This window comes from Rattus norvegicus, chromosome 7 (genome assembly GCF_036323735.1).
Source record: "Rattus norvegicus strain BN/NHsdMcwi chromosome 7, GRCr8, whole genome shotgun sequence".
In the NCBI taxonomy this organism is placed as follows: domain Eukaryota; kingdom Metazoa; phylum Chordata; class Mammalia; order Rodentia; family Muridae; genus Rattus; species Rattus norvegicus.
Genome location: NC_086025.1, coordinates 52,119,086 through 52,146,926, shown reverse-complemented (window position 1 = coordinate 52,146,926; position 27,841 = coordinate 52,119,086). Strand labels below are relative to the sequence as shown.

The following is a 27,841-nucleotide window of genomic DNA, read 5'->3' as shown; positions in this document are numbered from 1 at the left end:
TTCACTTTACATCCCAGTTGTGGGCATCTTCCCTTCTCTCCTCCCACTCCCTCCCTCATAAATCCATCTCCTCATTTCACCATCCCCTTCTCCTCAGAGAATATGAAGCCCTCCTTGGTAGTCCACCTGCTCTGGGACATCAAGTCACAGCAGGACTAAGTGCATTCTCTACCAATGAGGCCTGACCAGGTAATCCATGTATGGGAAGAGGATCCAATGTCAGCCAATAGAATCAGAGACAGCCAATGCTCCGAATGTTAGGGGACCCACATGGAGACTAAGGTGCATATCTGCTACAAATCTTTAGGCAGTCTAAGTCCAGCTCCTCCATGCTCTTTGATTGGTGGTCCAGTCTCTTTGAACCTCCCTGGGCTCAGGTTAGTTGATTCTGTAAGTCTTCTTATGGTTGACTTAACCCTTCTGGCTTGCTTGACCCTAGCCCCCCATCTTCTACACAGCTCCCTGAGCTCTGCCTGATGGTTGGTTGTGGGTCTATGCATTCGTTTCCATCAGGTGCTGGATGGAATTCTAGTAATTCTAGTTTCCTGTCTGCAAGCATAGCAAGGTATCATTAATAGAGTCAGGGTTGACTTTTTCCCACGGAATGGGTCTTAAGATGGGCCAGTTGGCCGTTCTGCTGACCACTTTTTAAAATCTTTTCTACATAGTGACTCACTTGACTATCATAATTAGTAATTATATTGAACATTTCTCACTATAAACTTTATTTTTAGGTGAGGATATTATTGTATACAACTAGTAACTTATCCATCAATATTCAGAATCATATCTGGGATCTAAAGAGTCATAGCTGTAGTCTATTTCTGTAACTTCTTACTTGAATATCAGATTATCTTGAGTGCATAGTATATTCCAACCTTGTGTTTCTTTTAATCCACTAACATTAGACCATGTAAAACCATTACAAATATACATTAAGTGTATCACTGATAGATCATACAGTATACAAATTCAAATGAGTCTAAGGGTCGAAATCAAAGCAAGAAGAAAAAGTACAAATTCAATTCACTCATTCGATACTATTGAATAATGGGAAAATACAAATGTCTGTCCTGTCTATTTCTATCACCTACCTATCTTTATCATCTATTTATATATCATTTATCTACAATCTGTCACCCATTTCAGTCATGTAATCATTAACTAAATTTGCTAAATTTGTGTATTTTTCAGATAGGTAGACTGAATTCAAATATAGAATGTATATTTAAATATATAGAAATCAAATATAAATCTATGTTGTTGATGGAAGATGCCTTTTAAACATAAGGCCCAATACTTTGAGTGTTAGTAGAGCATCTAGTTAAATTTGACGAAATAGATTATTTTAAGGTATCAGTATTACTAAGGCTAAAGATTATGAAATTATTTAATGAGACAGATATAAACCATACACACCTAATATTGGTTCAAAACATACGAGACAAAAAGTTGGCAGGGCTGGGTAGCTCAGTGGTAGAATCTTTGTCTCATGTGTAAGGAAGGCTCAGGGTTTGATGCTCAGTGCAGCCTAAACTAACAAAAAAATGGCAGAGCCACATGATGGTCAACCACACGTCAACGTATTTGCAGGAGATTTTAACAACTTTCTACAATCATTAAAGGTAAGGATCTTAAACAAGACTTCAGGGACTGAAAACTTATATTTGTATGGTGTTAATCTGATGGATGTTTATGGAACCATGTTCTTAAACTCTAGAGGTTAGATGTTATTTTTAAGCATGCATAACTGTTACCTACAAAACTCATAAATTACTGCACCCTGTACAACATGTACACATGCATACCAAGGCAAAAGCAAACAGGAAAACAAAATCAAGAACTACTAAACACCATAGTCACATCATTTGTTTGGAACTATATTACATAGCAATAAAACACAGATAAATTAATAATCACATCATTAGAAACTTGAAAATGTTCTTCCAAACAACCTATGGGTCAAGTGGGAGGTTATGAAGTAGGTAGAAATTAACAAAAGAATTGGAGTACTCACATTAGGCTTGATGAAATGCAACTAAATTAGTACTTAGAATTTGTAGCTGTGACAAAAGATAAAATTGTAAGGACATACTTGAGATATAATTGGTCATATGTTCGTTTTATTGAAGAGTTTGTGGAAACAGCCGACTGTAATACATTCAAAAAGTAGAAAAGCACAGTAGCACTCATGAAACAAAAATAAACAATAGATTTAACAAAACCAGAGAGTCTTTTCAAAGAAAGTAGCTACTTGCTATACTGGATGGCTTGGAGGGAAGAGAAAATTATATAAATTAAATTATCATCACAGAAAAAACATTTAAAAGGAATATAATAGATTTTCAAAACTGTTTTAATAAAAGAGAAGCTACATGATTTCAATTAAGAATATTATATGTAATAGAGAAATAACAGGAATGGAAGAATTAAGAATTTATTCCTTTTTTAACTTTTTGCAAATTATCATATCTTTATTTTTTATTGGATACTTTTTATTTACATTTCAAGAGAATTTATTCTTATGCTTTAAAAACAAAAAAGGGAATAATATTTTGGACAGAATTACCAATAGCCTTAAAGCTATTAAAGCAGTAGTCAGAAGTCAAATCTTTCTTCAAACTTAGTAGTTCACAGTTTTATAGGCATGCTTTACCAACTCTCTTGTCAGGTTACATTATACCTTACACAAACAAACAAAAATTCAATATGGGTGAATGGATTCTCCATCACACTGCCCACAGCTGAATATCATTAATGGTTTAACTCTAGAGAGCTTATTATTGTAATTCACTACATAAACAGTCACAGGATAAAATATAACAATATGTTATTTAAATATCTGTGAAGGATTCATGAGAGGAATCCAGTGGCATGCATGCTATAGTTCTTGGTAAACAGTGAATGGGAAATGCATTTTACTTTGTGGCAAGAGTCACCATGGACAGTGAGACTGTGGTTGTATTTCAAATACGACCAGAAACAAGGCAATTCCTTTCACCATTCCTTTATGGCATTACCCTAGGAATCTTGTATGAGACAAGTGGATACAAATCCACACTGAAAAGCAGAATTAAATCAGAAAGTTTGTGTGCTTCAAAGTCAATTTACAAACATCAATAGGTGACAGATCAGAAGTTGATATGCAATTATAACTATAATTTTTCCCAATACACTACCCAGTACCAATAACCCACAAGGTATCCAGAACTAAATCTAGTAGAAGATGTCCAAGACTCTGAGAGAAGGAACTAAAGCTTAAAAGTGGGACAAAGTCTATATTCCCATTTTAATCTCACATTGATTAAAGTTTGTCTGGGTATGAAATAGAAGCTGGTAGTTACCATTTCCCCTAGAGCTTTTATACTGTACATTTAATATTTAGACGGCAGAATAATGGATAAAATTATTAAGATGTAGCCTTAGTTTCTTTCTTTCTTTTTACTGGATATTTTTATTTACAATGCAAATGTTATTCCCTTTCCAGGTTTCCTCTCCATAAGCCCCCTGTCCCCTTCCCCTCCCCTTCTTCCATGAGGGTGTTCCTCTCCCCATCCACCCCCTCTTCCAGTCCTCACTCAATATTCCATTACACTGGGGGATGAGCCTTGGCAGGACCAAGGGCTTTCCCTTCCATTGGTGCCCAACAAGGCCATCTTCTGCTACACATACAGCAGGAACCATGGGTCAATCCATGTATAGTCTTTGGGTAGTGGTTTAGTCCCTGGGAGCTCTGAATATTTTGGTTGGCATTGTTGTTCTCATGGAGTTGCAAGCCCCTTCAGTTCTTTCAATCCGTTCTCTATTTCCTCCAATGGGGATCCCAGTCCCAGTTCAATGATTTGCTGCTAGCATTCGCCTCTGTATTTGACATGCTCTGGCTGTGGCTCTCAGGGGAAATCTGTATCTGGCTCCTGTCACTATGCACTTCATAGCTTCATCAATCTTATCTAGTTTTGGTGGCTGTATATGTGGGCTGTATACCCATGTGGAATAGGCTGTGAATGGCCATTCCTTCAGTCTCTGCTTGAAACTTTGCCTCCATATACCCTCTTATGAATATTTTTGTTCACGCTTTTAAGAAGGAGTGAAGCATCTGCACTTTGGTCATCCTTCTTCTGGAGCTTCATGTGGTCTGTGGATTATGTCTTTGGTAATTCTAGCTTTTGGGCTAATATCCACTTATCAGTGAGTGAGTACCCTGTGTGTTTTTCTGTAATTGGGTTACCTCACTCAGGATGATATTTTCTAGTTCATCCATTTGCCTATGAATTTCATGAAGTCATTGTTTTTGATAGCTGAGTAGTATTCCATTGTGTAGATGTACCACATTTTCTGTATCCATTCCTCTGTTGAAGGGCATCTGGGTTCTTTCCAGCTTCTGGCTATTATAAATAAGGCGACACTGGCTTTTTTATATCAATTGAATACCATCAATTTCTTAACATGGATGCTCAGAGAGTATATTGTGCTTATTTCAATCTTTGCCCCAATTTTCATATTTGATACTTTATTAATATCTAGTATATGACAAAACTCAAGCCATAAAATGTTGAAATTAGAATCTAAGAGAGCCTTCTTTGGTAATAAATATAAGGTTGCTAAAGTAGTAACAATGCAAATTTTAAAATAAGCTCCTAAATGGGAAAGATAGAATTAAAGTAGAAATATAAGAAATATCTAATAATTGTATAATCTAGTAAGAAGTTACACAACTAAAAGGAAGTATAGTAAAGTCATCATGAAATTAATGCAAAAATTCTAAAAGTCAAGGATATTAAAGACTTTGAAAAGCAATATGCCTGAATTGAGTAAAATCACTTTCATATAAACTGTGGAATTTTAGAATTCCAATCAGAGAGAAGGGCTCAAAACATTACTGAGGAATAAAAGGTGAATGGCTATGTATCAAGAAACTACAGCATAAAAGGTATTGAAGACTCCCAACCTAAAGGGCCAGTAAATATCTTCAACAAAATTATAGAAGAAAATTTCCCTAACCTAAAGAGACACTCATAAACATACAAGAAGCCTATAAAACCCCAAATAGATTAGACCAGAAAAGAAATTCCTCCTGTCACATAATAGTCAAAACATGAAATGCACAAACACAAAGAATATTAAAAGCAGTAAGGGAAAAAGGTCAAGTAACATATAAAGGCAGACCTATCAGAATTATACCAGACTTCTCTCCAGAGATTATGAAAGCCAGAAGTCATACAAACTCTAAAAGAACACAAATGCCAGCTGAGTCTACAATATCCAGCAAAACTCTCAATTAACATAGAGGGAGAAACCAAGATATTCCATGACAAAACCAAATTTATGCAATATCTTTCTACAAATCCAGCCCAACAAAGGATAATAGATGGAAAACTCCAACACAAGGAGGGAAACTACACCCTAGAAAAAGCAACAAAGCAGCCTCCTTGCAATGCAACTAAAAGAAGAGAAACACACAAACATAATTCCACCTCTAACAACCAAAAAACAGGAAGAAAAAAATCACTATTCTTTAATATCTCTTAACATGAATGGACTCAATTCTCCAATAAAATGACATAGACTAACAGACTGCATAAGTAAAGAGGACCCAGGATTTTGCTGCATGTATGAAACACACCTCAGAGACAAAGAGAGACACTACCTCAGAGTAAGAGGCTGGAAATCAGCTTTCCAGGCAAATGGTCTGAAGAAAAAGCTGGAGTAGCCATTCTAATATCTAAGACAAATTGACTTTCAACCAAAAGGTATCAAAAAAGATAAGGTAGGACACTTCATATTCATCAAAGGAAAAATCCACCAAGATGAACTCTCAATCCTATATATCTATGCTCCAAATATAAGGGTACCTACATACATAAAAGAAACCCAACTAAAACTCAAAGCACACATTGCACCTCATACAATAATAGTAGGAGATTTCAACACCCCACTCTCATCAATGGACAGATCATGGAAACAGAAATTAAACAGAGAACCAATTGGATTTAACAGCTATTTATAGAACATTTCACCCTAAAACAAAAGACTATATTTTCATCTCAACACCTCATGCTACCTTCTCCAAAATTGACCATATAATCAGTCACAAAACAGGCCTCAACAGATACAATAAGATTGAAATACTCCCATGCATCCTATCAGATCACCACAGACTAAGGCTGCTCTTCAATAACAACACTAACAACAGAACGTCCACATATACATTGAAGTTGAACAATGCTCTACGCAATGATAACTTGGTCAAGGAAGAAATAAAGAAAGACATTTTAGAATTTAATGTAAATGAAGGCACAACATACCCAAATTTATGGGACACAATGAAAGCAGTGGCAAGAGTAAACATCATAGGTCTGAGTGCCTCAAAAAAGAAACAGGAGAGGGCATACATTAGCAGCTTGACAGCACACCTAAAAGCTCTAGAACAAAAAGAAGCAAATACACCCAGGAGGAGTAGAAGGCAGGAAATAATCAAATGCAGGGCTGAAATCAACCAAGTAGAAATGAAAAGGACTATACAAAGAATCAACAAAACCAGGAGTTGGTTCTTTGAGAAAGTCAACAAGATAGATAAACCCTTAGCCAGACTAATGAGAGGACACGGAGAGTGTATCAAAATTAACAAAATCAGAAGTGAAAACTGACCCTTAACAACAGAATCAGAGGAAATTAAAAAAAATCATCAGATCATATTATAAAAGCCTATATTCAACACAAAGGAAAATCTGGAGGAAATGGACAATTTTCTAGACAAATACCAGGTACCAAAGTTAAATCATGATTAGATAAACCATCTAAACAACCCCATAACTCCTAAAGAAATAGAAGCAATTATTAAAAGTTTCCCAGCCAAAAAGAGCCCAGGACCAGATGGGTTTAGTGTAGAATTCTATCAGACCCTCATAGAAGACCTCAAACCAATACTGTCCAAACTATTCCACAAAATTGAAACAGATGGAGCCCTACCGAATTCCTTATATGAAGCCACAATTACACTTACAGCTAAACCACACAAAGACCCAACAAAGAAAGAGAACTTCAGATCAATTTCCCTTATGAATATTGATGCAAAATATTCAATGAAATTATTGCAAACCGAATCCAAGAACACATCAAAACAATCATCCACCATGACCAAGTAGGCTTCATCTTAGGGATGCAGGAATAGTTCAATATACAGAAATCCATCAACATAATCAACTATATAAAAATTCAAAGAAAAAAACACATGATCATTTCATTAGCTGATGAGAAAGCATTTGACAAAATCAAACCTCTTCATGATAAAAATCCTGGAAAGATCAGGAATTCAAGGCCCAAATCTTAAGGAGTAAAAGCAATATATAGCAAACCAGTAGCTAACTAAAATCAGGTACTAGACAAGGCTGCCCACTCTCTCCCTACTTATTCAATATAGTACTCGAAATCTTAGCCAGAGCAATCAGACAACAAAAGGAGGTCAAAGGGACACAAATTGCAAAGGAAGAAGTCAAAATATCACTATTTGCAGATGATATGATAGTATACTTAAGTGACCCCAAAAAGTTCCACCAGAGAACTACTAAGCCTGATAAACAACTTCAGCAAAGTGGCTGGGTATAAAGATAACTCAAACAAATCAGTAGCCTTCTTCTACTCAAAAGATGAACAGATTGAGAAAGAAATTAGGCAATTGACACCCTTCACAATAGTCCCAAACACCCTGGTGTGACTCTAACCAAGCAAGTGAAAGATCTGTATGACAGGAACTTCAAGTCTCTAAAGAAAGAAATTGAGGAAGATCTCAGGAGCTGGAAAGATCTCCCATGCTCATGGATTGGCAGGGTCAATATAATTAAAATGGCCATTTTGCCAAAAGCAATCTACAGATTAAATGCAATTCGCATCAAAATTCCCACTCAATTCTTCATAGAGTTAGAAAGAGTAATTTGCAAATTCATTTGGAATAACAAAAAACCCAGAAGAGTGAAAACTATACTGAACAATAAAAGAACTTCTGGGGGAATCGCCATCTCTGACCTCAAGCAGTATTACAGAGCAATAGTCATAAAAACTGTATGATTTTGGTGGAAAGACAGGTATGTAGATGAGTGGAATAGAATCGAAGACCCAGAAATGAACCCACACACCTATGGTCACTCGATCTTTGACAAAGGAGCAAAAACCATCCAATGGAAAAAAGATAGCATTTTCAACAAATGGTGCTGGTTCAACTGGCAGTCAGCATGTAGAAGATTGCAAATCAACTGATTCTTATCGCCCTATACAAAACATAAGTCAAAATGGATCAAGGACCTCCACATCAAATTAGATACACTCAAACCAATAGAAGAAAAATTGGGGAAGAGTCTCGAATGCATGGGCACTGGGGAAAAATTACTGGACAAAACATCAATGGCTTATGCTCTAAGATCAAGAATCAACAAATGGGACCTCATAAAACTGCAAAGCTTTAGTAAGGCAAAAGACACTGTCATTAGGACAAAACGGCAACCAACAGATTCGGAAAAGATCTTTACCAATCCTACAACTGATAGAGGGCTAATATCCAAAATATACAAAGAACTCAAGAAGTTAGACTCCAAAGAGCCAAGTAACCCTATTAAAATGGGGTACAGAGCTAAACAAAGAATTCTCAGCTGAGGAATATCAATTGGCTGAGAAGTACCTAAAGAAATGCTCAACATCCTTAGTCATCAGGGAAATGTAAATCAAAACAACCATGAGATTCCACCTCACACCAGTCCAAATGACTAAGATCAAAAATTCATGTGACAACAGATGCTGGTGAGGATGTGGAGAAAGAAGAACACTCCTCCATTGTTGGTGGGATTGCAGACTGGTACAACCATTCTAGAAATCAGTCTGGACATTCCTCAGAAAATTGGAAATTGTACTACCTCAGGACCCAACTATACCTCTCCTGGGCATATGCCCAAAAGGTGCTCCAACATATAACAAAGACACAAATATGCTCCACTATGTTCATAGCAGCCTTATTTATAATAGCCAGAAGCTGGAAAGAACCCAGATGCCCTTCAACAGAGGAATGGATACAGAAAATGTGGTACATCTACACAATGGAGTATCAAAAACAATGACTTCATGAAATTCATAGGCAATTGAACTAGAAAATATCATCCTATGTGAGGTAACCCAATTACAGAAAAACACACATGGTATGCACTCACTGATAAGTGGATATTAGCCCCAAAGCTTGAATTACCCAAAATACAATCCACAGACTACATGAAGCTCAAGAAGAAGGATGACCAAAGTGCAGATACTTCACTCCTTCTTAAAAAGGGGAGCAAAATATTCATAAGTGGGGATATGGAGGCAAAGTTTGGAGCAGAGATTGAAGGAACGGTCATTCAGAGCCTGCCTCACATGGGTATTCAGCCCATGTGTGAATATATATATATATATATATATATATATATATATATATATATATATATATATCCACCAAAACTAGATAAGATTGATGAAGCTATGAAGTGCATGATGACAGGAGCCAGATATAGATTTCTCCTGAGAGCCACAGCCAGAGCATGTCAAATACAGAGGCGAATACTAGCAGCAAACCATTGAACTGAGAATGGGATCCACATTGGAGGAATTAGAGAAAGCATTGAAAGCTGAAGAGGCTTGTAACTCCGTAAGAACAATGCCAACCAAAATATTCAGAGCTCCCAGGGACTAAACCACTACCCAAAGACTATACATGGATTGACCCATGGCTCTAGCTGCATATGTAGCAGAGGATGGCCTTGTTAGGCAACAATAGGAGGAGAAGCCCTTGATCCTGCCAAGGCTGGATCCCACAGAGTAGTGGAAATTCAGGGGAGGTTGGAAGTGGGGATGGATAATGAGGGGAATACCCTCATGGGAGAAGGGGAGGGGAAGGGGATAGGGACTTATGTCCAGGAAACCAAGAAAGGAAATAACATTTGAAATGTAAATAAAAATGCAATAAAAGAAAAAAAAATCTAATTAAAAAAAGGAATAAAAAACAAGTGTCATCCCAGAACACTCCACAGTAGCATTCCATTTGTACATATGGTAAATGATCCCAAAATTCATGCAGAAGGAAGTTCCAAAAAAAAAGTAAGACACAAATATCCCCATAATTGACATTCTTATGTTTGGTTCACTGCAGCACCTAGGGGAAAGCCTGATTCAGGGTAGCCTTTCCATCAGTATGTGCTTAATAAATCATGAATCATTTCTGAAGTTTGCACCCTGAGAGGAAGAAGGAGGCCAGCATCACTGTAAGACACAACACAGATGCTTGAATAGGCCTGGTGCTGCGCTCTCACTAAATGCCAAGGTCCAGAGAAGACTCTTACCTTTGAGGTGGCATCAGATGGTTTGGATTGAAGACTGAAGGACAAGTGGACTAGACTGAATTGAACCTGAAATCAACTGATAGCCAAGTCCTACATTCACAAATAGATATACTTGGCTGTCATTCCCACTCAAGGCATTTGAGTGTTTATAGAACTGAGGGCTAGATAAAGAGAGCTCCCAAATCTATTCTCTCCTTTCTTTAAAATCCAAGTCTGTGTACTAACAAAAAGACAATACTCTATCTCAGAAAGGGATTAAACACTTCTGTGCTATTTATGGGATGTGGCAGGATTAAATGATTGTTTTGGATTCCCAAACATTGGATGTGACTCTTCTTGCTGATTGTTTACTGTTTAGGGGGAAGGAATACTAAAGTCTAAAAATAAAAGCATCCTTGTGACTGTATCTTCACTGAAGACCGTTGTTGGAAAAAGTTTAAAAAAATAACTATATATATATGTTTAGATATTTTTCTAATTTGTTATGCTTTTATTATGTATTATATGTAATATTTATAAAAGTTTGTAAGAAATAATAATACATATAAGCATATATGTGCCTTTAATGGTTTGTTTAATATATATATTATGGATATGTGAGTGTGTTTATGTATATAAATATATATCTTCCAGAGCCACAGCTGGTACGAGATACTCAATAGCATTCTAAAAATTCCAGTAAGCATCCTATGTTATTGTGGTGCACATGTGGTAGGACAACAATTAGGGAAAAAGCCTTGTAGATAATGCTAATTTTTATTAACCCATCTTTATGTTTGTGTGTGTGTTGGTTCTGTACAACAATATCCTTGGAAATAACATAGCTGAATAGCACAGGTGTGTCAAAGTTAGCAGGTTGAAACTTGCAAAGAATTATGTCTATGGTACAGAAACACATAAACATAAAATGTACTCCCAGGAGATGCGGAAAATTCAATACACAGCAGTGTATTAGCTGCCAGGAAGACAAAACATTGCAATGGATTAGCATCCCATTGCAGCTGTCACAAATTGTCATAAATTCATTGGCTTTAATGTAACACAAATTCCTTCTCCCCCTGCCCTAGAGGTTACAGGTCCCAAAGCAGTCCAAGGGATTTGTTTCTTTGGAGGCTTTGAGGGCGATCTGGTCTCTTGTCTTCCCAGCTCCATTCCTGGCACCCAATGTTCGTGACTACTGTGTATTCTCTGGGTCTTTACATCTCCTTTCTGACCTGCTCAGAATTCTCTCACTCCCTCGTTGGGGCATACCTGGGTAGCCTGTGTAACAGTCTATTCTCAGGATTCTTAAGTTAGTGGTGTCTGCGAAACCCTTTCCCACATAATACAATGTTCATAAGTTCTGTAGGCTAGGGCATAGGATGTGGTTAGCCCTGAGGATTGTTTTCATTCTACTACATATATTTAGAAGCAGATGCCGATAGACGTACAACTATTAAAAACAAAACGAAAGGAAACAGTGCTCTTTCCATGAAGTACCCATGAGTGACTTAAGCGCCACAGTGAGCTGTAAAATGCTATCCCTAGTAAATGAATGAGAAATGTGTTACAAGCAGAGACTAGAGATGATCACTGTGCTAATTCACTTGCTGGAGAAAAGTGTAGTTGGGAGGTATAGTGAGTCTGTTATGGCTGTATTTTAGTACAGAAAGGGACAAGGACTTCCAAAGCGTATTGTCATCCCGTGTCAATCAGGAATATGCCTGCACTCCCTACAGGGTATGGGGCATTATGGCAGATGCTGAAAGGGCTGAAGACAGAGGAGGGATGATTAGAAAACATAAAGTCTGACAGAGGACAAAATATACACTTTAAATATAGACAACCTGTCCTTCCATAGTGTAAGGGCCACCGGACTTAAAATGGAACCCTGTGGTGGGTGGCAAACCAGTGTTGGGATTCTCAGCAGGGGTTTTATCCCGAATCTTTGATAAAATTCTACAAAGGAGAAGGAGGAGAGATGTAAGTAGAAACAAGCCACTGGAGCCATTTTATCAACCATAATAGTCTTGGTTCTTTTAAAATTGCATTTGTTCTGGAGTGAGGCTTGTTTTTCAACTTCATTCGAGGCGTGTGTGTGACTGTTTATGCCCTCTGACTCTCTGGCATGGATTGCAGGGGCTGGGAGGGACTCTCTGAGAGGTTCTGATCTTCTCTTTTGATTTCCCCTCTCAAGTGATGGCTTTTAGGGGAGTCAGGGTTTTAATAGTAGCATGCATCTCATTCTAAGCACTGTCATTTAACTCCTTATCCATCTTGATTTCTAATTTCTCCCCGTTCTCAGAATGTGTTCTTTGACTAGAGTCGGGGGTATCTGATAGAGATAGCTTGTTCCCAGCTTTGCCACTCTCAGTATAAACTCTATAGAATAAATATGTAATATTTAATATTATCTGTAATATTAAAATATCTGTTCAGTGACTTCTGTGTCTAAGGAAACATTAATTATTCTGTTGGCTGAATAATTCCCCTTAATGGTGTCCCATCATGGTGCTGCCTTATATTCTAAAGTCACTCTCAGCCTCTCAAAGTAGCAGCCAGACTCTACTCTACCAGCAGTATACATCAATGTCAAGGACAGTCTCAGTTCCTTGCCTCCAGGGCCCCCAGGACTTCTCCACCCCTATGGGATCTTATTATCTCTTCTCCTCACCCCAAACTTTATGCTTCTTGGCCTCTTCACGTGGGCACTGGCTTTTCCCTTCGTCGCGGCTTTGTATCATTTCAGTGTGCCTTAGAAATAAACATCGTTGTTTGAATTTTAAGTAACACTAAAGTTCTAAACATTTAGTTATTTAACCATATGATTTTTCTTTATGTTTTTCTTCTTGGAGCCCTATCACCTGATATTTCCCTGAGGCTTGCTCTATTTTACTGATTTGCAGGAAGAACCACCAAGTGAAAGTGTGTTCATATACATGGATGAGTTCAGCTTTGTTGGCTGAGAATTTAGCAACAACATATCATTGTTTAGTAATTATTAGTGAAAGGGACTGTTTCTTAAGGAAAAGAAAAGTTACTTTTATTACAGTGATATTTCAAGACTGTGAAGTAATTACTATGCCTTGTGAAGTTCCTAATATACTCTTGTGATATATATAATATATACACACACAAACACATACACCTATATATTTATATAATATATATTACAAATAAATGTGGCAAGCCAAAGGTTTATTTAACTTAAAATACCAAATTACAACTGTCGAACCAGAAAAAAATTCTATTCAAGTCTTTAACAGGTGTGCTGCTGCTGTAAATGGAATTTTTTCTTGGCTGTTTTATGTAATGAAACAGGGTTTCTCATAATTATATAGAGAGCACCATATTTTTAAAAAGTCTTTTAACACAAGGGATTTCCTATGTATCCCTGAGCTGCCCTGGAACTCATTCTGTAAACCAGACTTGTCCTAAACTCAGAGACTACCTGACTCTTCCTCCCACGTGCTGGGATTAAAGGCATGGATCACCACTGCCCAGTCACAGTGCAGTTTTTACTGTAACAAATAATTAAAACAGTCTTCAAAAATTCCTGTAAATATAGATTCAGCATCACTGTCTTCTAAAGAAACTTGACGGTATGAAATCTTTCCAAATGTTTTACCTACAAAGTCGAAATTTATTGCTAACACTGTGTTCACACCACAGGTGAATTCTGTAAAGATAAATTTTAACAAGTCAGTGAAGTTTTTTTAATATTAGGAGACAGTGTCTAAATCTACTTAGTGGAAGATTTCACAGTGCTTCTGACAACTATGCGCATGTTCTTACATTTCTTTTTTTTTCTTTTATTTTGCTGTGTATTTGGGACTCTCTAATATAATAAAATATAGACCTTTATATATAAGTGTCTGAATAACTGATTGCCTGTCTTCATTTCTGTGGTAGGCAGTCTGAGTTCCACTGAATCACCTGCTCTGTGAGGAGGATTTCTCTGAGACAGTGTAAATTAGAGGCTGTGACCTAGTGTCCTAAGACCTCACTGTTATGTCTCCTCACTGTGAGGCGTTCCCTGAGAGGGGAGGCCTTGTCTTGTGTCTAAGGCTTTATGTACTCAACACATGAAGCATTGCCTAACAGTCAACAGATACATTCTTATTAGATATTAATCACGTACGTGGAGCCCTATCATAATGTCTTTGAACAGTCTCCATTGCTCTTCTAAGTTGCACACTTATCAGAGACAAAATCAGTTTGAAAAAAAACAGATCTGGATTCTTCTTCCATGTATTTCCTTTCCAAGGCATATCCCCTCCTAATATTGCCATATGTTTATATGCTACCCCTAGTGGCCACCCTTAACTGGGTAACTTTCTTTTCTGTCAAATCCACATGTCATGTCAATATACTCCCCAATATGCTCTCTACGCTGACTATTCAGTTTGCAGGAGAGCTGACTGTCATCCCTGTTTTTGTGACGATGCATGGAAGAAATTGAGGAGATCTGCCTACGCTCAACCAGGCATTTTAAATACTGAGAGTCCATAAAGCCATATGAAGGCCACTGGGTCCAACAGGCATTGTCATTAAATTTTGAGTGATGAAATGTATGCTTACACGTGGCCTCACTTTCATTCTTAGCTCTGGTGCATGGTCGTAAGGGTGGGGCTACCAGGATATTTCTAGAGTCAGTGCATTATTCTTCTCTGTCCCGGTTATGCCAGTAATTTTTGTAAATCACTGCCAAGTTCACGGGCAGTTTAAGGAATAATAGAGCAGTGTTCAAGGGTAAATGATAGAGAAAAGTTACTGAACGGTTAGATTGTATTTTCAAGGGCAAGACAAATGCAAAGGAATAAGATTATATGCAGAAAATCACCTTTATATTTTTTTCAAATTAAATGAAGACTGGATGTGACAAGTTCAGGCAAATTAATGACACACCAACATTCCAGGCATACTATATAATAAACAGGCTCTGATAAACTGCTCCCTCAGGCAAACACTTTAAACAGAGACCCAGGTAAACTAACTGACTGTCACAAGTGAGCAGAAACAGGCAGTATAAAATCTGAAGCTCAACTCCTCCTGTGCCAATGTTAGTGTGATGTCCTTCCTGGTGAACTCAACATCCGTAGAGCTTGGTTCATATTTGTCGTGGGAAGATGCTCTACAGTAGACAGATAAAGCCTGGAAAGCAATTTATGTTTTCAGAGCTGCAGCCTTATCAGAGAATGTCAGAAAATGCAAATAAGCTGTTGTAATAAAATTATATTTCATTGCCTATAAGTGAGAACTGTGTCTTCGCGAAGATCCAGTCTTCATGTCGTGATTGTGTAGAACCTAGTCACTTTCAAAGAAGCAAATGACTATGGTGTTCTCCCCTAACTACAAAGAGAATTACCTCTAAATTTACTCCATTAACCACACAGGAATCAACTTAGTTTGTGAACTACTTTGGCTGTTTCCCCTGATTCTTCAACTAGATCTCACTTGCTTCTGCAGGGCCCTGGAGTGAGCACCTGAATACAGATTAGGTGAATAGTTGTTTTTAAGTGAGACTGTGACTACAATTGCCTTTACTCAGTAACTAAGGGGCTTGTTCAACAGCATTAGGATCAATTGAATGCATTCATCCATGGCTTTGCATCCCGACTGCCTCTAGATCTAACATCTGCCTTCTTTCACCTGGACTTCTACACCACTGTAACCTATTTCCTCACCCCCTTTTCTATTCCATCCTCATCGTCTTTGCTGATGCCTAAGCAGTTGCTCCCAAACCTATTTCTGATCATGGCAATGTATGGCACAAGTCTTTAAGTGACTGGCCTGTGCCCACAGTATTAAATTCTTATTTTACAACAGGGTTTACAGACACATATGTAACTTTCTCTTTACATGTCCAATTTATCATTGTTCATCTTTTCATTTTTGTACTCTCCCTCTCTGCATGCAGTCTAAAGTAATTTGCTATATGATATCTCGGTTTATTTGCACCATGATCTTTCTAAAATGTAGAAATAGGCTTATCACTCCCTTGCCTAATAAGTTCCTGTGGATCTCTACATCCATTATAATAAAGCTCCAATGGTTAGTAGTCCCTTTGAGATCACTTACTATTTAGTCATTGTTGTCTTATTGATACTTTGGTCTGGCTGGCTGATGAAATGGCCTGGTTAGTAAAGGAGGTTGCCACTAGCTCTAATGACCTGAGATCAATCTGTAGTATATGTGTGGTAGAAATAGAGAACTGACTCTTACAAGTTATCCTGTTAGACAGCATATGGGCTATGGGCTATGTCAAAGCACCACCAACAAATAAATAATTACACACACACACACACACACACACACACACACACACACACACACACAAACAATGTGATACTTTGGTCTGGGATACTGCATACACATCCATTTTGTAGTTTACTACATCTGCCCCCCTACCAACACACACATCGTCAAATCCATTTATTAATAAATTACACCTGCAAAGTCAGTTTCTCAGGCTAAGATTAGGACTTGAAGACTACTATCAGGGGAGTTATCCTGCCTACCACAGAAGATCAAATAGAACCAAAGTAGTGAAAACATGTTGAATGATATATTAGCCTCAGGAGACCATGGGCTTTTATATTTATATTCGTAAAATAACATGGCTCAGTGGATAAGAGTGCTTAGTACACATAGCTTTAATATTCTTAAAATAAAAAATTTATTTACTTTACTTGGTGTATATGAATGTTCTGTTGGCATACATGTGTTTGTGCTATATCTGTTACTGATACCGAAGGAAGTTCGAAGAAGGCATTGGATCTCCTGGGACCAGAGTTACAGATACTTGTCAGATTCCAGATGGATGCTGAGAAACAAACCTGAGTCCTCTGCATGAATAACAAACGCTCTTAATTGTTTAGCCATCCCTCCCATCACCCAGATTTATTTATTTACTTATTTAAATATTAAGTTAAAACATTTGCTCTTCTTGAAGCATGGGTCTTATATTTTAGGATTTGTAACATGCCATTAAAACTCAATTCTCTGGTTACATCATTTATCAAAGACTTACATTACCTGACACTCTCTACACATATTTTGACCTAAAAATATAACACCTTCATGTAGTTAGATATATCAGACAAAATTCTTTGTTCTTAATCAAGTTATACTCACGGGGAAGAAGGCAGGAAGACATAAAAATGGATAGTCAACACATAAGCTTTGTCCAATGGTAGTGTTTCAAGGAAACTCTTGGGAAGGGTTAGACAGTACTGGGTCAGGAGGAGGTGTTCTGGGAGCATGAGATACTTAGGCAGCTTCGGAAGATGATGAAGTGAGAGCTTTAAAGTCTTGAGTGTCATATGAGTGTTAGCAGAGCAATAGGAATAAAAGCACAGAGCTAGAGAAATCAAATGTATGTGTAGATCCTTTTGTATACCCTTGGAATTCTACTCTGAATGACATGGAAAGGTGGTCAAAAGCAGAGGAATAACATGATTTGATTCTCATGTATCAGAGAGACTTTGACTACCGTGTGGAGAACAATACAACAGAAATAGCTGGGACCAGAGAGGTAGCAGTGGTGTGGTGAGAACAGTAGGGTTCTGGGTAGGCAGAGGCAGAGGCAATAGGATAATCTGGCTTGTGAGGGAAACAAGGACAGACAGCAGGATGGAAGTGTGTTTCACTGGGATGTGGAATGATTTGAAGGAACAGCTGTGCATATGGATCAGCAGGAATTTGCCTTTGGAATGTGATAGCTGAGATTTGAAGTGGAGATGTCAAGTGGACAGTTGGTTAATGATTATGAAAGCCCAGAATTATTGGGTAACGTCATCATTTTGGAAGTCACACAAACACAAAGCTAGTCATTATAATTAAAGGACTGAGTGTAAACAGAGAAGCAAAGAGGTCCATGTGTTGAAACAAGGAACTCACTCCCCAACATGAAGAAGTGACTGGTCCACAGGAAGAAACCGTTTCAAGGACATTCAATAACAACTAAATGTACATTCTGCTGATGGATTGAACTCTGAATTGGATGTTAGATTTGCCACCATGTGGTTATTACAGATCCTGTTGAGATTAGTTCTAGTATAGCAATGGGGGGGTGGAGCTGTGGAGCTGTTTTTCCTTGAGTGTAAGGGAGACTAGAAACAGGGAGGGCACATAACAAATGCCTTGCTTATACCTACTTTCTCTCAGGCCCCCTCATTATTTAAAGTGTTCTGACTTGGTTGTTAACTCACTCATCATTTCTATGAGAATTCGAATTGAAAGATCTATATAAAGTATACAACAAAACAAAGAAGCTTAGGAAGTTGGGTATGGTGGTGCATACATACGAACCCAGCACTTTGGAGACTTAGGCAGGAAGATCATAATCTGGAGACAGCATTTGCTACATAGTGAGTCCACATCCAGAAAAAAAAAACAATGCTAAACCCAAAACAGTAACAAAAATCAAAAGAAAGAATACAGAGTATCTGTTTGTGCTCTGGAGCCATAAGCTGATGAAATGGAAACAAAGGGGATAGTTTGGGAATGACGCATCAGAAAGATGAGGGGTGAGATAGGATTTAGCTCTGTGTTCTGCTAAGACAGAATGTGCAGTGCTCTATTTCTTGGGTTGTATTTCCATTGGTGATTTATTTGTTTGTTTTCCACACACGGTGAACCTCTTAAGAGCAGTAAGTATAAATGTCTTGTTCATTTTGTAGTAGGGGTTTTATTGTTCTATTTCTATTCCCTAGTACAATGCCTGAAACACAGCAGGCCCGCAATAAATGTCTGAACTGGAGAATGAAGACATTGTGTTCAGCATGTGTCTGTTTTGTCTTCTCATTCAAGTTGGATTATTTCCATCAAATCTTGACAACCAGATTGATTTAACTGTGTTTCTCCTGCTTGGCTCTAGAGAGTGTTTGACTAACTGGTTGACTTGATTGACAGACTTGATTGTGTTTCTACCCAAATCAATGGGGCTGCCTAAATGTTAAGTCAGTGACCCTTGTTATGTCACACTGCAGTAGCACCTGCCATAGCTGCAATGGCAATTTATCAGTTACTTGCCAGGGACTTTCTCAAAAACCCCACCATTCTTCAGAACCCATCTGAGATGTGTAGTCTATCGTGTGTACAGCACCTACCACTAGTTGTCATTCACTTCTAATTACTGAAAAGGTCTTCGAGAATGGTCGTTGCACAGACATTGCTTTCCCTATGTTTTGTGGCTCCTTTGATTAAGTAGACAGCATGTGCTCCAGAGTAGGAAGTGAAAAGACAGTCTTGGATCTGGTGCAACAACAGTGCCAAATAAATAGTCCCGTGACTGGACGAATGCATAATGAATGGTCCCCAGTGGTCTCTGGTGGACGTGCCCAGTGCCTAGGCTCTTTCTTGTTTTTCATTTAGTGTGCTGAGCTCCCATCTCCTTGCTGGCTTTTTAGTCTCCCATTCTGCTTCCCTCACTCCCTTGTAAGCCATCTCTGCCTGGAAGTGCCTTTAAAATTAGTAGGCATTTATTTAGTTTTAAATTTTATTACATTTTATTACATTTTTGAGAAGGTCACACTCCACCCCCATTACTATATCCTTGCAAATGTATCCCCCCTTCATTTAATTTAGTAAATCATCTATCCACATTTGGTCCCTCATGAACCGCTTTCCATTCCATTCTGGATTGTTGCCTGCTTTAATCTTGTACAGGTAAACACGTTTTCTGTGAGCTCATGAGTACCGTGAGTCTCTCGAGTGCTGAAGGCTTAGTTTTGAGAGCCTCTCTCTCTAAACTGACTATGTCCTCATCTTCTGTGAGGGATGGTTTTTTGAGAACTTTGTTTGAGGCATTCCACATTTGTCGTTGCCGTGGTAGCAGGGTGCCTACTGCCTCTCAGTGACAGATTCTACTGATGTACATACTGGTCGGTCCTGATAGCTCTTGGTTTTATACCATTTCCAGTCAAGACTGTTGATGGCTATCAACGAAATTTGCCACTTGATTTTGCTGATAGGGAGTAAGTAGTTTGCAATTTAAGTAAACAATTGGTATTGAATTTAGCAGGTACCTTATTGAATTACGTGTCTTTCCAACATGAAGTCGGAATGTATTTTCCTTGTAACCAGCCTATACTTTCTGACTATACATCTCTGTTCTCTTTTAGGCTGGGCTAATAGAGAGCTAATTGCCTAATCAATTTTTACATTAAAACTGAATACAGCTTTTTCGTTTTATTGTTGAAAATAAATATCCATTTTGCTATATTGAGTAAACCACTTATTTTTTTTTGTAGTGATTTAAAAAGAACACAGACTCCCTTATTTGTAAAATGGGGTTGGAGGTAATGTAGTTTAGAAGTGAGAAGCATTTTAGCAACTAGCTGATGGCCAACAACATCACTTTATAAATAAGATCCAAAGAGGTTAAATGATTTGTTCAGTGTCCCCCTGCTTGGTTAGTGGCAGAGTAGGACTAAAATCCAACTCCCTTGCTGGTATCCTTTCTACTGCTTCATGAAATGCACACTTCTTATTCACAGAATTGATATGAGGATTAGGGACCACATCTGTGAAAAATAGATTTAGCCTTTGGAAAGGAGAGATGCTGGATAGCGTTATGAAAGCTTTATGAAAACTAATCTCATTTTAACCTTTTCTATAGGATTGTTGGTTTTGTTCAGTTTTATGTTTCTCACTTTGGGACCTTTTTTTATTTTGGCCAAGGACTAGATAATTTATGGTGCTTGTTTTAGGAATCAATAATAAGGACCCAGATTCTGTTAAAAATATGAATTACATCAGCTGGTTTTAAATCTAGGAGCAGATGCAGGCAGCTTTCCCGAGTGGGGGTTGCTCATGTACGTGAAAAGTTTTCTGTTCTTACTTTATGAATTTGGAATAAAAAACCAGTTGATTCCAAAGACATAAGAATGAGAAAAAGGAAGCATAAGTAAGATATACGTGTGCGTGCGCGCGCACGCACACACACACACACACACACGTACACACACACACACACACACACACACACAGAGTCTGGTCATTCTTCTAAAACTCCATGCAGCATGTTGTAACAGACCGTGAGTTTTTCTCACTTGCTGAGCCATGGATCCCTTATTCTAATCCACCGTGCCTTCATATCTCTAGCAAGCACATGTAAGTAATAACTTAGACTATTTATTTTGATGCAAGGTGTATAAATCGTTTCTAAGTCATCCTGGAAAGTGAGTAAATTGTGACTGGCTCTACTCTGCCACGTCAGTTGTTTAAATTTGGCTCTTTTGCTACAATGTGTTTTGATATATAAACAGGAACGCCGTTTAATTTTTATGCTATCCAAAGTGATTTGTGCAGATTCATATGCTCAGGGAAAATAAAACTCAAGTACCAAAAGGCTAAAGTAACTTTTATATATATTTTTAATTAGGTTCGATTATATGCAAGACCCGACGCTATCAGAAGAGGATCCGGGGACTATGCTCTCCACATTACAAAGAGATTAATAGAATTTTATGAAGACTACTTTAAAGTGCCCTATTCTTTGCCAAAACTAGGTAAGAATTTCTTGGTTCTTTTATTGGAAGGACTCCTGGAAGGTAGAATTTCTTCTTCATCACTAGTTGAGGCATTCAGCTCAGAGGTAAAATAAGATTAATGACCTGGAATCTTGCCAGTAAGTGCTCATGGGAATTATGGAAGGTGCTATGTGAGTTAGAATTCTTAAAAAAAAAAAAAACTAAATAGCTACAATTTGCTATATACAGCCTATAGAAGGGTGTTTGTCAGAAATCAAGCTTAATGACTACAGTGACCACGTGGGTAGATGTAATTAAAGCACACTCTGTATAAGGGGACTGAAGGTATTTCCTAGCATTGAGGGACTCAGGTCTTTATGACTGACTCTAGTAAGTAGGTAATACTGTACACAGAGTTGACATGGATAACTTCTCTCTTTCCAAATTGGTATATGTCAGATCTTAACGAATTAGCTTTCCTTCAGATTATTTTTTAAGATTGTATTTTGTAGCACGTAGTTAAGCTCATAAAAAAGCAACAGAAGAGAAACTTGGTAATAATGGAAATTGTTATAATAATGGAATGTTCTAGTACGTATCCCTTTTGCAGAGCGAATGTGTTCAGTAATTGTTGGTCCTGCGAATAAACACATTAATGTATTATTCTAATTTGAACGAGGCTGTGCTTTTGGCAGGAAATGAGCTAGAATGTTCCAGGGCATTATAAAGGGTGCACATAGGCAATAGACGTGTCGAAGTTACTTTCCCTTTTCAGAAGGGATATGACATCATAACAGCACTTTGGTCCCCGCTCACACCCCTGTCACCAATTTTCTTCTCAAGTGTTGTTTCTTCGTTTTAGTCAGGATCCACATAAGATACATTTTTGGGGTTTGGGAAGAATAAAATGGTTATTTGATCAAAAATGGGAGTTCGAGCTACAGGTTTACCTGCCTGGAGAACTGGGCCTATTTCATTAAAGTAGCTGCCTGCTGATTAGCTCTATTGGTCATACAGTGAGTAGTTCAGACAGTCGATGGAAAAGCTGTCTTATCATCTATGGGCGTGACATTCCATTTTAATGAATTGTGAGGTCTTTTGGAAATATCCACTACTCTGCATTTACTCCACTCTGAGTTTTATTTCAAATAGGATCCATAAACCACCCCCCCTTTTAAAATCTACTTCCTTTTAGAATCTGTTTCTCCATGGGCTCTCAGTTGTAGTCACCCAAGGCAGGGAAGACTGCCTGACCTTATTTGCATGGGATGTGGTGCTCTTATCCAGACCAGCTAACTGGGATCTTCCCAGCTTGACCCTAATGTAAAATTCACAAGCGCTTGTGTTGCAAGTTCAGCAAGAGAAATAAAATGTGGATCTTCCTCTGTCCCCTTCAGATCAGTAATTAGCAGAGGAAGTCAATTTATAACTTCAGGGGGTTCCATGTCACTGTCAGCTTGCAGCAGGATTCTTTTCTGCTTCCCCATTTCACTCACAATTGAACCATGCAGGCTTTCATCTGGAGGGGAAAAATAAGCTTTATTCACCATTGCCGCCGCTTGTTAAGCTACCTTATGGTGTATATAATTGAATGATTTGACTTGCTCCAGAACACTCCTTTTTATACATTGAGGGGAGTTACCACAGCTCAGGGTGCTTTCTTGTAAAGGTCTACTGCTTTCCTATGTCTGTAGATGTGTATGCTAATGGATTTGTAAGTACACTCTCTAAATATGCCTTATGTTAAAATCCCCAGTTACAGAATCACTTTTGAGAAATCCCCATCATCCATCCTGTATTATGAATTATAATTTTTAAAAAAATATTTTATTTTTCTTGTATATTTTATGTATTTATGTTTCAAATGTTATACCCTTTCCTCCCTTTCTCACACCCCTTCCCACTTCCCCTCCTATGAGGATGCTCCCATTTCCATCCACCCACTCCAAACTCAATGCCCTGGAATTCCCCTACACTGGGGAAAGGAGCCTTCACAGGACCAAGGACTTTACCTCCCATTGATTCTGAACAATACCATCCTATGTCACATATGTGTCTGGAGTCATGGGTCCCTCCATGTGCACTCATTAGTTGGTGGTTTAGTCTCTGTGAGCTCTGGTGGGGTTTGGTTGGTTGGTATTGATGATCTTTCTATGGTGTTGCAAACCCCTTCAGCTCCTTCAGTCTTTTCTCTAACTCTTCCATTGGAGTTCCCTTGTTCAGTCCAATGGTTAGCTGCAACCATCCTCATCTCTATTAGTAAGACTCTGGCAGAGTCTCTCAGGAGACATCCATAACTGGTTCCTGTCAGCAAGCACTTCTTGGCACCAGCAACAGTGCTTCGGTTTGGTGGCTGCATATGGGATGAATCCTATGGTGGGCAGTCTCTGGATATGCTTTTCTTCAGTCCCTGCTCTACTCATTGTCCCTGTAATTCTTCTGGTGAGTATTTTGTTCTCCCTTCTAAGAAGGAATGAAGCATCCACATTTTGGTCTTCCTTCTTCTTGGGCTTCATATGATCTTGTAATTTTTTTCTTAGATATTCCAAACTTTTGGGCTAATATCCACTTATCAGTGAGTGCATACCATGTGTATTCTTTTGTGACTGGGTTACCATGCCCAGAATGATATTTTCTAGTTCTGTCCATTTGCATATGAATTTCATGAAGTCATTGTTTTGAATAGCTGAGTAGTATATCATTGTGTAGATGTACCACATTTTCTGTATCCATTCCTCTGTTGAAGGGCATCTGGGTTCTTTCCACCTTCTGGCTGTTATAAATAAGGCTGCTGTGAACATAGTGGAGCATGTGTCCTTGTTGTATGTTGGAGCATCTTCTGGGTGTATGCCCAAGAGTGGTATAGCTGGGTCCAATTTTCTGAGGAACCTCCAGACTAATTTCCAGAGTGGATATACCAGCTTGTAATCCCACCAACAATGGAGGAGTGTTCCTCTTTCTCCACATCCCCACCAGCATCTGTTGTCACCCAAGTTTTGAACTTAGTCATTCTGACTGATGTGAGGTGTTATATCTCAGGGTTGTTTTGATTTGCATTTCCCTGATGACTAAGAATGTTGAACATTTCTTTAGGTACTTCTCAGCCATTCAGTATTCCTCAGTTGAGAATTCTTTGTACCTCCATTTTTTTCCCCATCTTTGTTAAATTGGGTATTTCTTATTTACATTTCAAATGTTATTCCCTTACCCGGTTTCCAGGCCAACATCCCCCAACCCCTCCCCCTCCCCTTCTATATGGGTGTTCCCTTCCCAATCCTACCCTCATTACCGCCCTCCCCCCAAGAGTCCCATTCACTGGGGGTCCAGCCTTGTCAGGTCCAAGGGCTTCCCCTTCCACTGGTGCCCTTACTAGGCTAGTCATTGCTGCCTATGAGGTTGGAGCCCAGGGTCAGTCCATGTATATAGTCTTTGGGTTGTGGCTTAGTCTCTGGAAGCTCTGGTTGGTTGGCATTGTTGTTCATATGGGGTCTCAAGCTCCTTCAGCTCTTCCAGTCCTTTCTCTGATTCCTTCAACAGGGGTCCCTGTTCTCAGATTGCTGCTGGCATTTGCCTATGTATTTGCCATATTCTGGCTGTGTCTCTCAGGAGAGATCTACATCCGGTTCCTGTCAGCCTGCACTTCTTTGCTTCACCCATCTTATCTAGTTTGGTGGCTGTATATGTATGGGCCACATGTAGGCCAGGCTCTGAATGGGCGTTCCTTCAGCGTCTGTTCTAAACTTTGCCTCCCTATCCCCTCCTAAGGGTATTCTTGTTCCCCTTTCAAAGAAGGAGTGAAGCATCTGCATTTTCGTCATCCTTCTTGAGTTTCATGTGTTCTGTGCATCTAGGCTAATTCAAGCATTTGGGCTAATATCCACTTATCAAGTACCTCCATTTTTAATAGAGCTATTTCATCCAGTGGAGTCTAACTTCTTGAGTTCTTTATATGTATTGGATATTAGCCCTCTATCAAATGTAGGATTAATAAAGATCTTTTCCCAATCTGTTGGTTGCCAGTTTTGTCCTATTGATAGTGTCCTTTGCTGCTCTGCAATTAGATGAGGTCCCATTTGTCAATTCTTGAACTTAGAGCATAAGCCATTGATGTTCTGTTCAAGAAATTTCCCCCTGTGTCTATGTGTTCAAGGCTCTCTTCCACTTTCTCTTCTATTAGTTTCAGTGTATCTGGTTTTAGTGGAAGTCTTTGATCCATGTGGACTTGAACTTTGTACAAGGAGATAAGAATGGGATAATTTGCAATCTTCTACTCGCTGACCTCCAGTTCAACCAGCACCATTTGTTGAAAATGCTGTCTTTTTTCCATGGGATAGTTTTATCTCCTTTGTCAAAGATCAAGTAACCAGAGTTCTGTGGTTCATTTTGGGGTCTTCAATTCTATTCCATTGATCTACCTGCCTGTCTCTGTACCAATACCAGGCAGTTTTTATCACTATGTCTCTGTAATACAGCTTCAGGTCAGGGATTGGGATTCCCCCAGAAGTTCTTTTATTGTTCAGTATAGTTTTCACTATTCTGGGTTTTTTGTTACTCCAAATAAATTTGCAGATTGCTCTTTCAAATTCTATGAAGAATTGAGTTGGAATTTTGATGGGGATTGCATTGAATCTGTAGATTGCTTTGGACAAGATGGCCATTTTTACAATATTAATCCTGCCAATCCACGAGCATGGGAGACCTTTCCATCTCCTGTGATCTTCCTCAGTATCTTTCTTCAATGACTTGAAGTTCTTGTCATACAGATCTTTCAGTTGCTTAGTTAGAGTCACACTGATTATTTTATGTTATTTGTTACTATTGTGAGGGTGTCATTTCCCTAATTTCTTTCTCAGCCTGTTTATCTTTTGAGTAGAGGAAGTATACTGATTTGTTTGAGTTAATTTTATTTCTAGCCATTTTGCTGAAGTTGTTTGTCAGCTGTAGATGTTCTCTGGTAGAATATTTAGGGTCACTTAAGTATACTATCATAGCATCTGCAAATAGTGATATTTTGACTTCTTCCTTTCCAATTTGTATCCCTTTGACCTCCTCTTGTTGTCTAATTGCTCTGGCAAGGACTTCAAGTACTATATTGAATAGGTAGGCAGAGAGTGGGCAGCCTTGTCTATTCCCTGATTTTAGTGGGTTTGTTTCAAGCTTCTCTCCATTTAGTTTGATGTTGGCTACTGGTTTTCTGTATATTGCTTTTACTGCGTTTAGGTATTGGCCTTGAATTCCTGATCTTTCCAAGACCGTTAACATGAAGGGTGTTGAATTTTGTCAAATGCTTTCTCAGCCTCTAATGAGATGATTATATGTATTTTCTTTTGAGTTTGTATATATAGTGAATTACTTTGATGGATTTCTCTATGTTGAACAATCCCTGCACCCCCAGGATGAAGCCTACTTGCTCATGATGGATGATCATTTTGATGTGTTCCTGGATTCAGTTTGTTAGAATTTTATTGTGTATTTTTGCATTGATATTCATGAGGGAAATTGGTCTGAAGTTTTCTTTCTTTGTAGGGTCTTTATGTGGTTTGTGTATAAGCATAATTGTGGCTTCAAAGAACGAACGGTATATTGTTTCTTCTGTTTCTATTTTGTGGAATAGTTTGAGGAGTACTGGTATTAGGTCTTCTTTGAAGGTCTGATATAATTCTGCACTAAACCCTTCTAATCCTGGGCTTTCTTCTGTTGGGGGACTGTTAATGACTGCTTCTATTTCTTTAGGTGTTATGGGACTGTTTAGGTGGTTTATATGATCCTGATTTAACTTTGGTACTTGTTATGTGTTGAGAAAAGTGTCCATTTTATACAGATTTTCCAGTTTTGTTGAATATAGGCTTTTGTAGTAGGATCTGATGATTTTTTAATTTCTTCAGATTCTGTTGTTATCTCTCTCTTTTCATTTCTGATTCTGTGCCCTCTAGTTAGTCTGGCTAAAGGTTTATCTATCTTGTTGATTTTCTCAAAGAACCAGCTCCTGATTTTGTTGATTCTTTGCATAGTTGCTTTTGTTTCTATTTG

At 38.3% G+C, this 27,841-nt stretch overlaps 1 protein-coding gene across 3 annotated transcripts in view; it reads left to right on the top strand.

Annotated features, from left to right (window-relative positions):
- The window catches only part of Trhde (thyrotropin-releasing hormone degrading enzyme), a 407,371-nt gene that overhangs the window by 89,917 nt on the left and 289,613 nt on the right, over window positions 1-27,841 (top strand). For all 3 annotated transcript variants that reach the window (XM_039079684.2, NM_001108991.2, XM_039079685.2), the window contains exon 3: window positions 21,724-21,850. In XM_039079684.2, coding sequence (XP_038935612.1) covers window positions 21,724-21,850 — 127 coding nt within the window. The remainder of the gene's footprint in view (window positions 1-21,723; window positions 21,851-27,841) is intronic.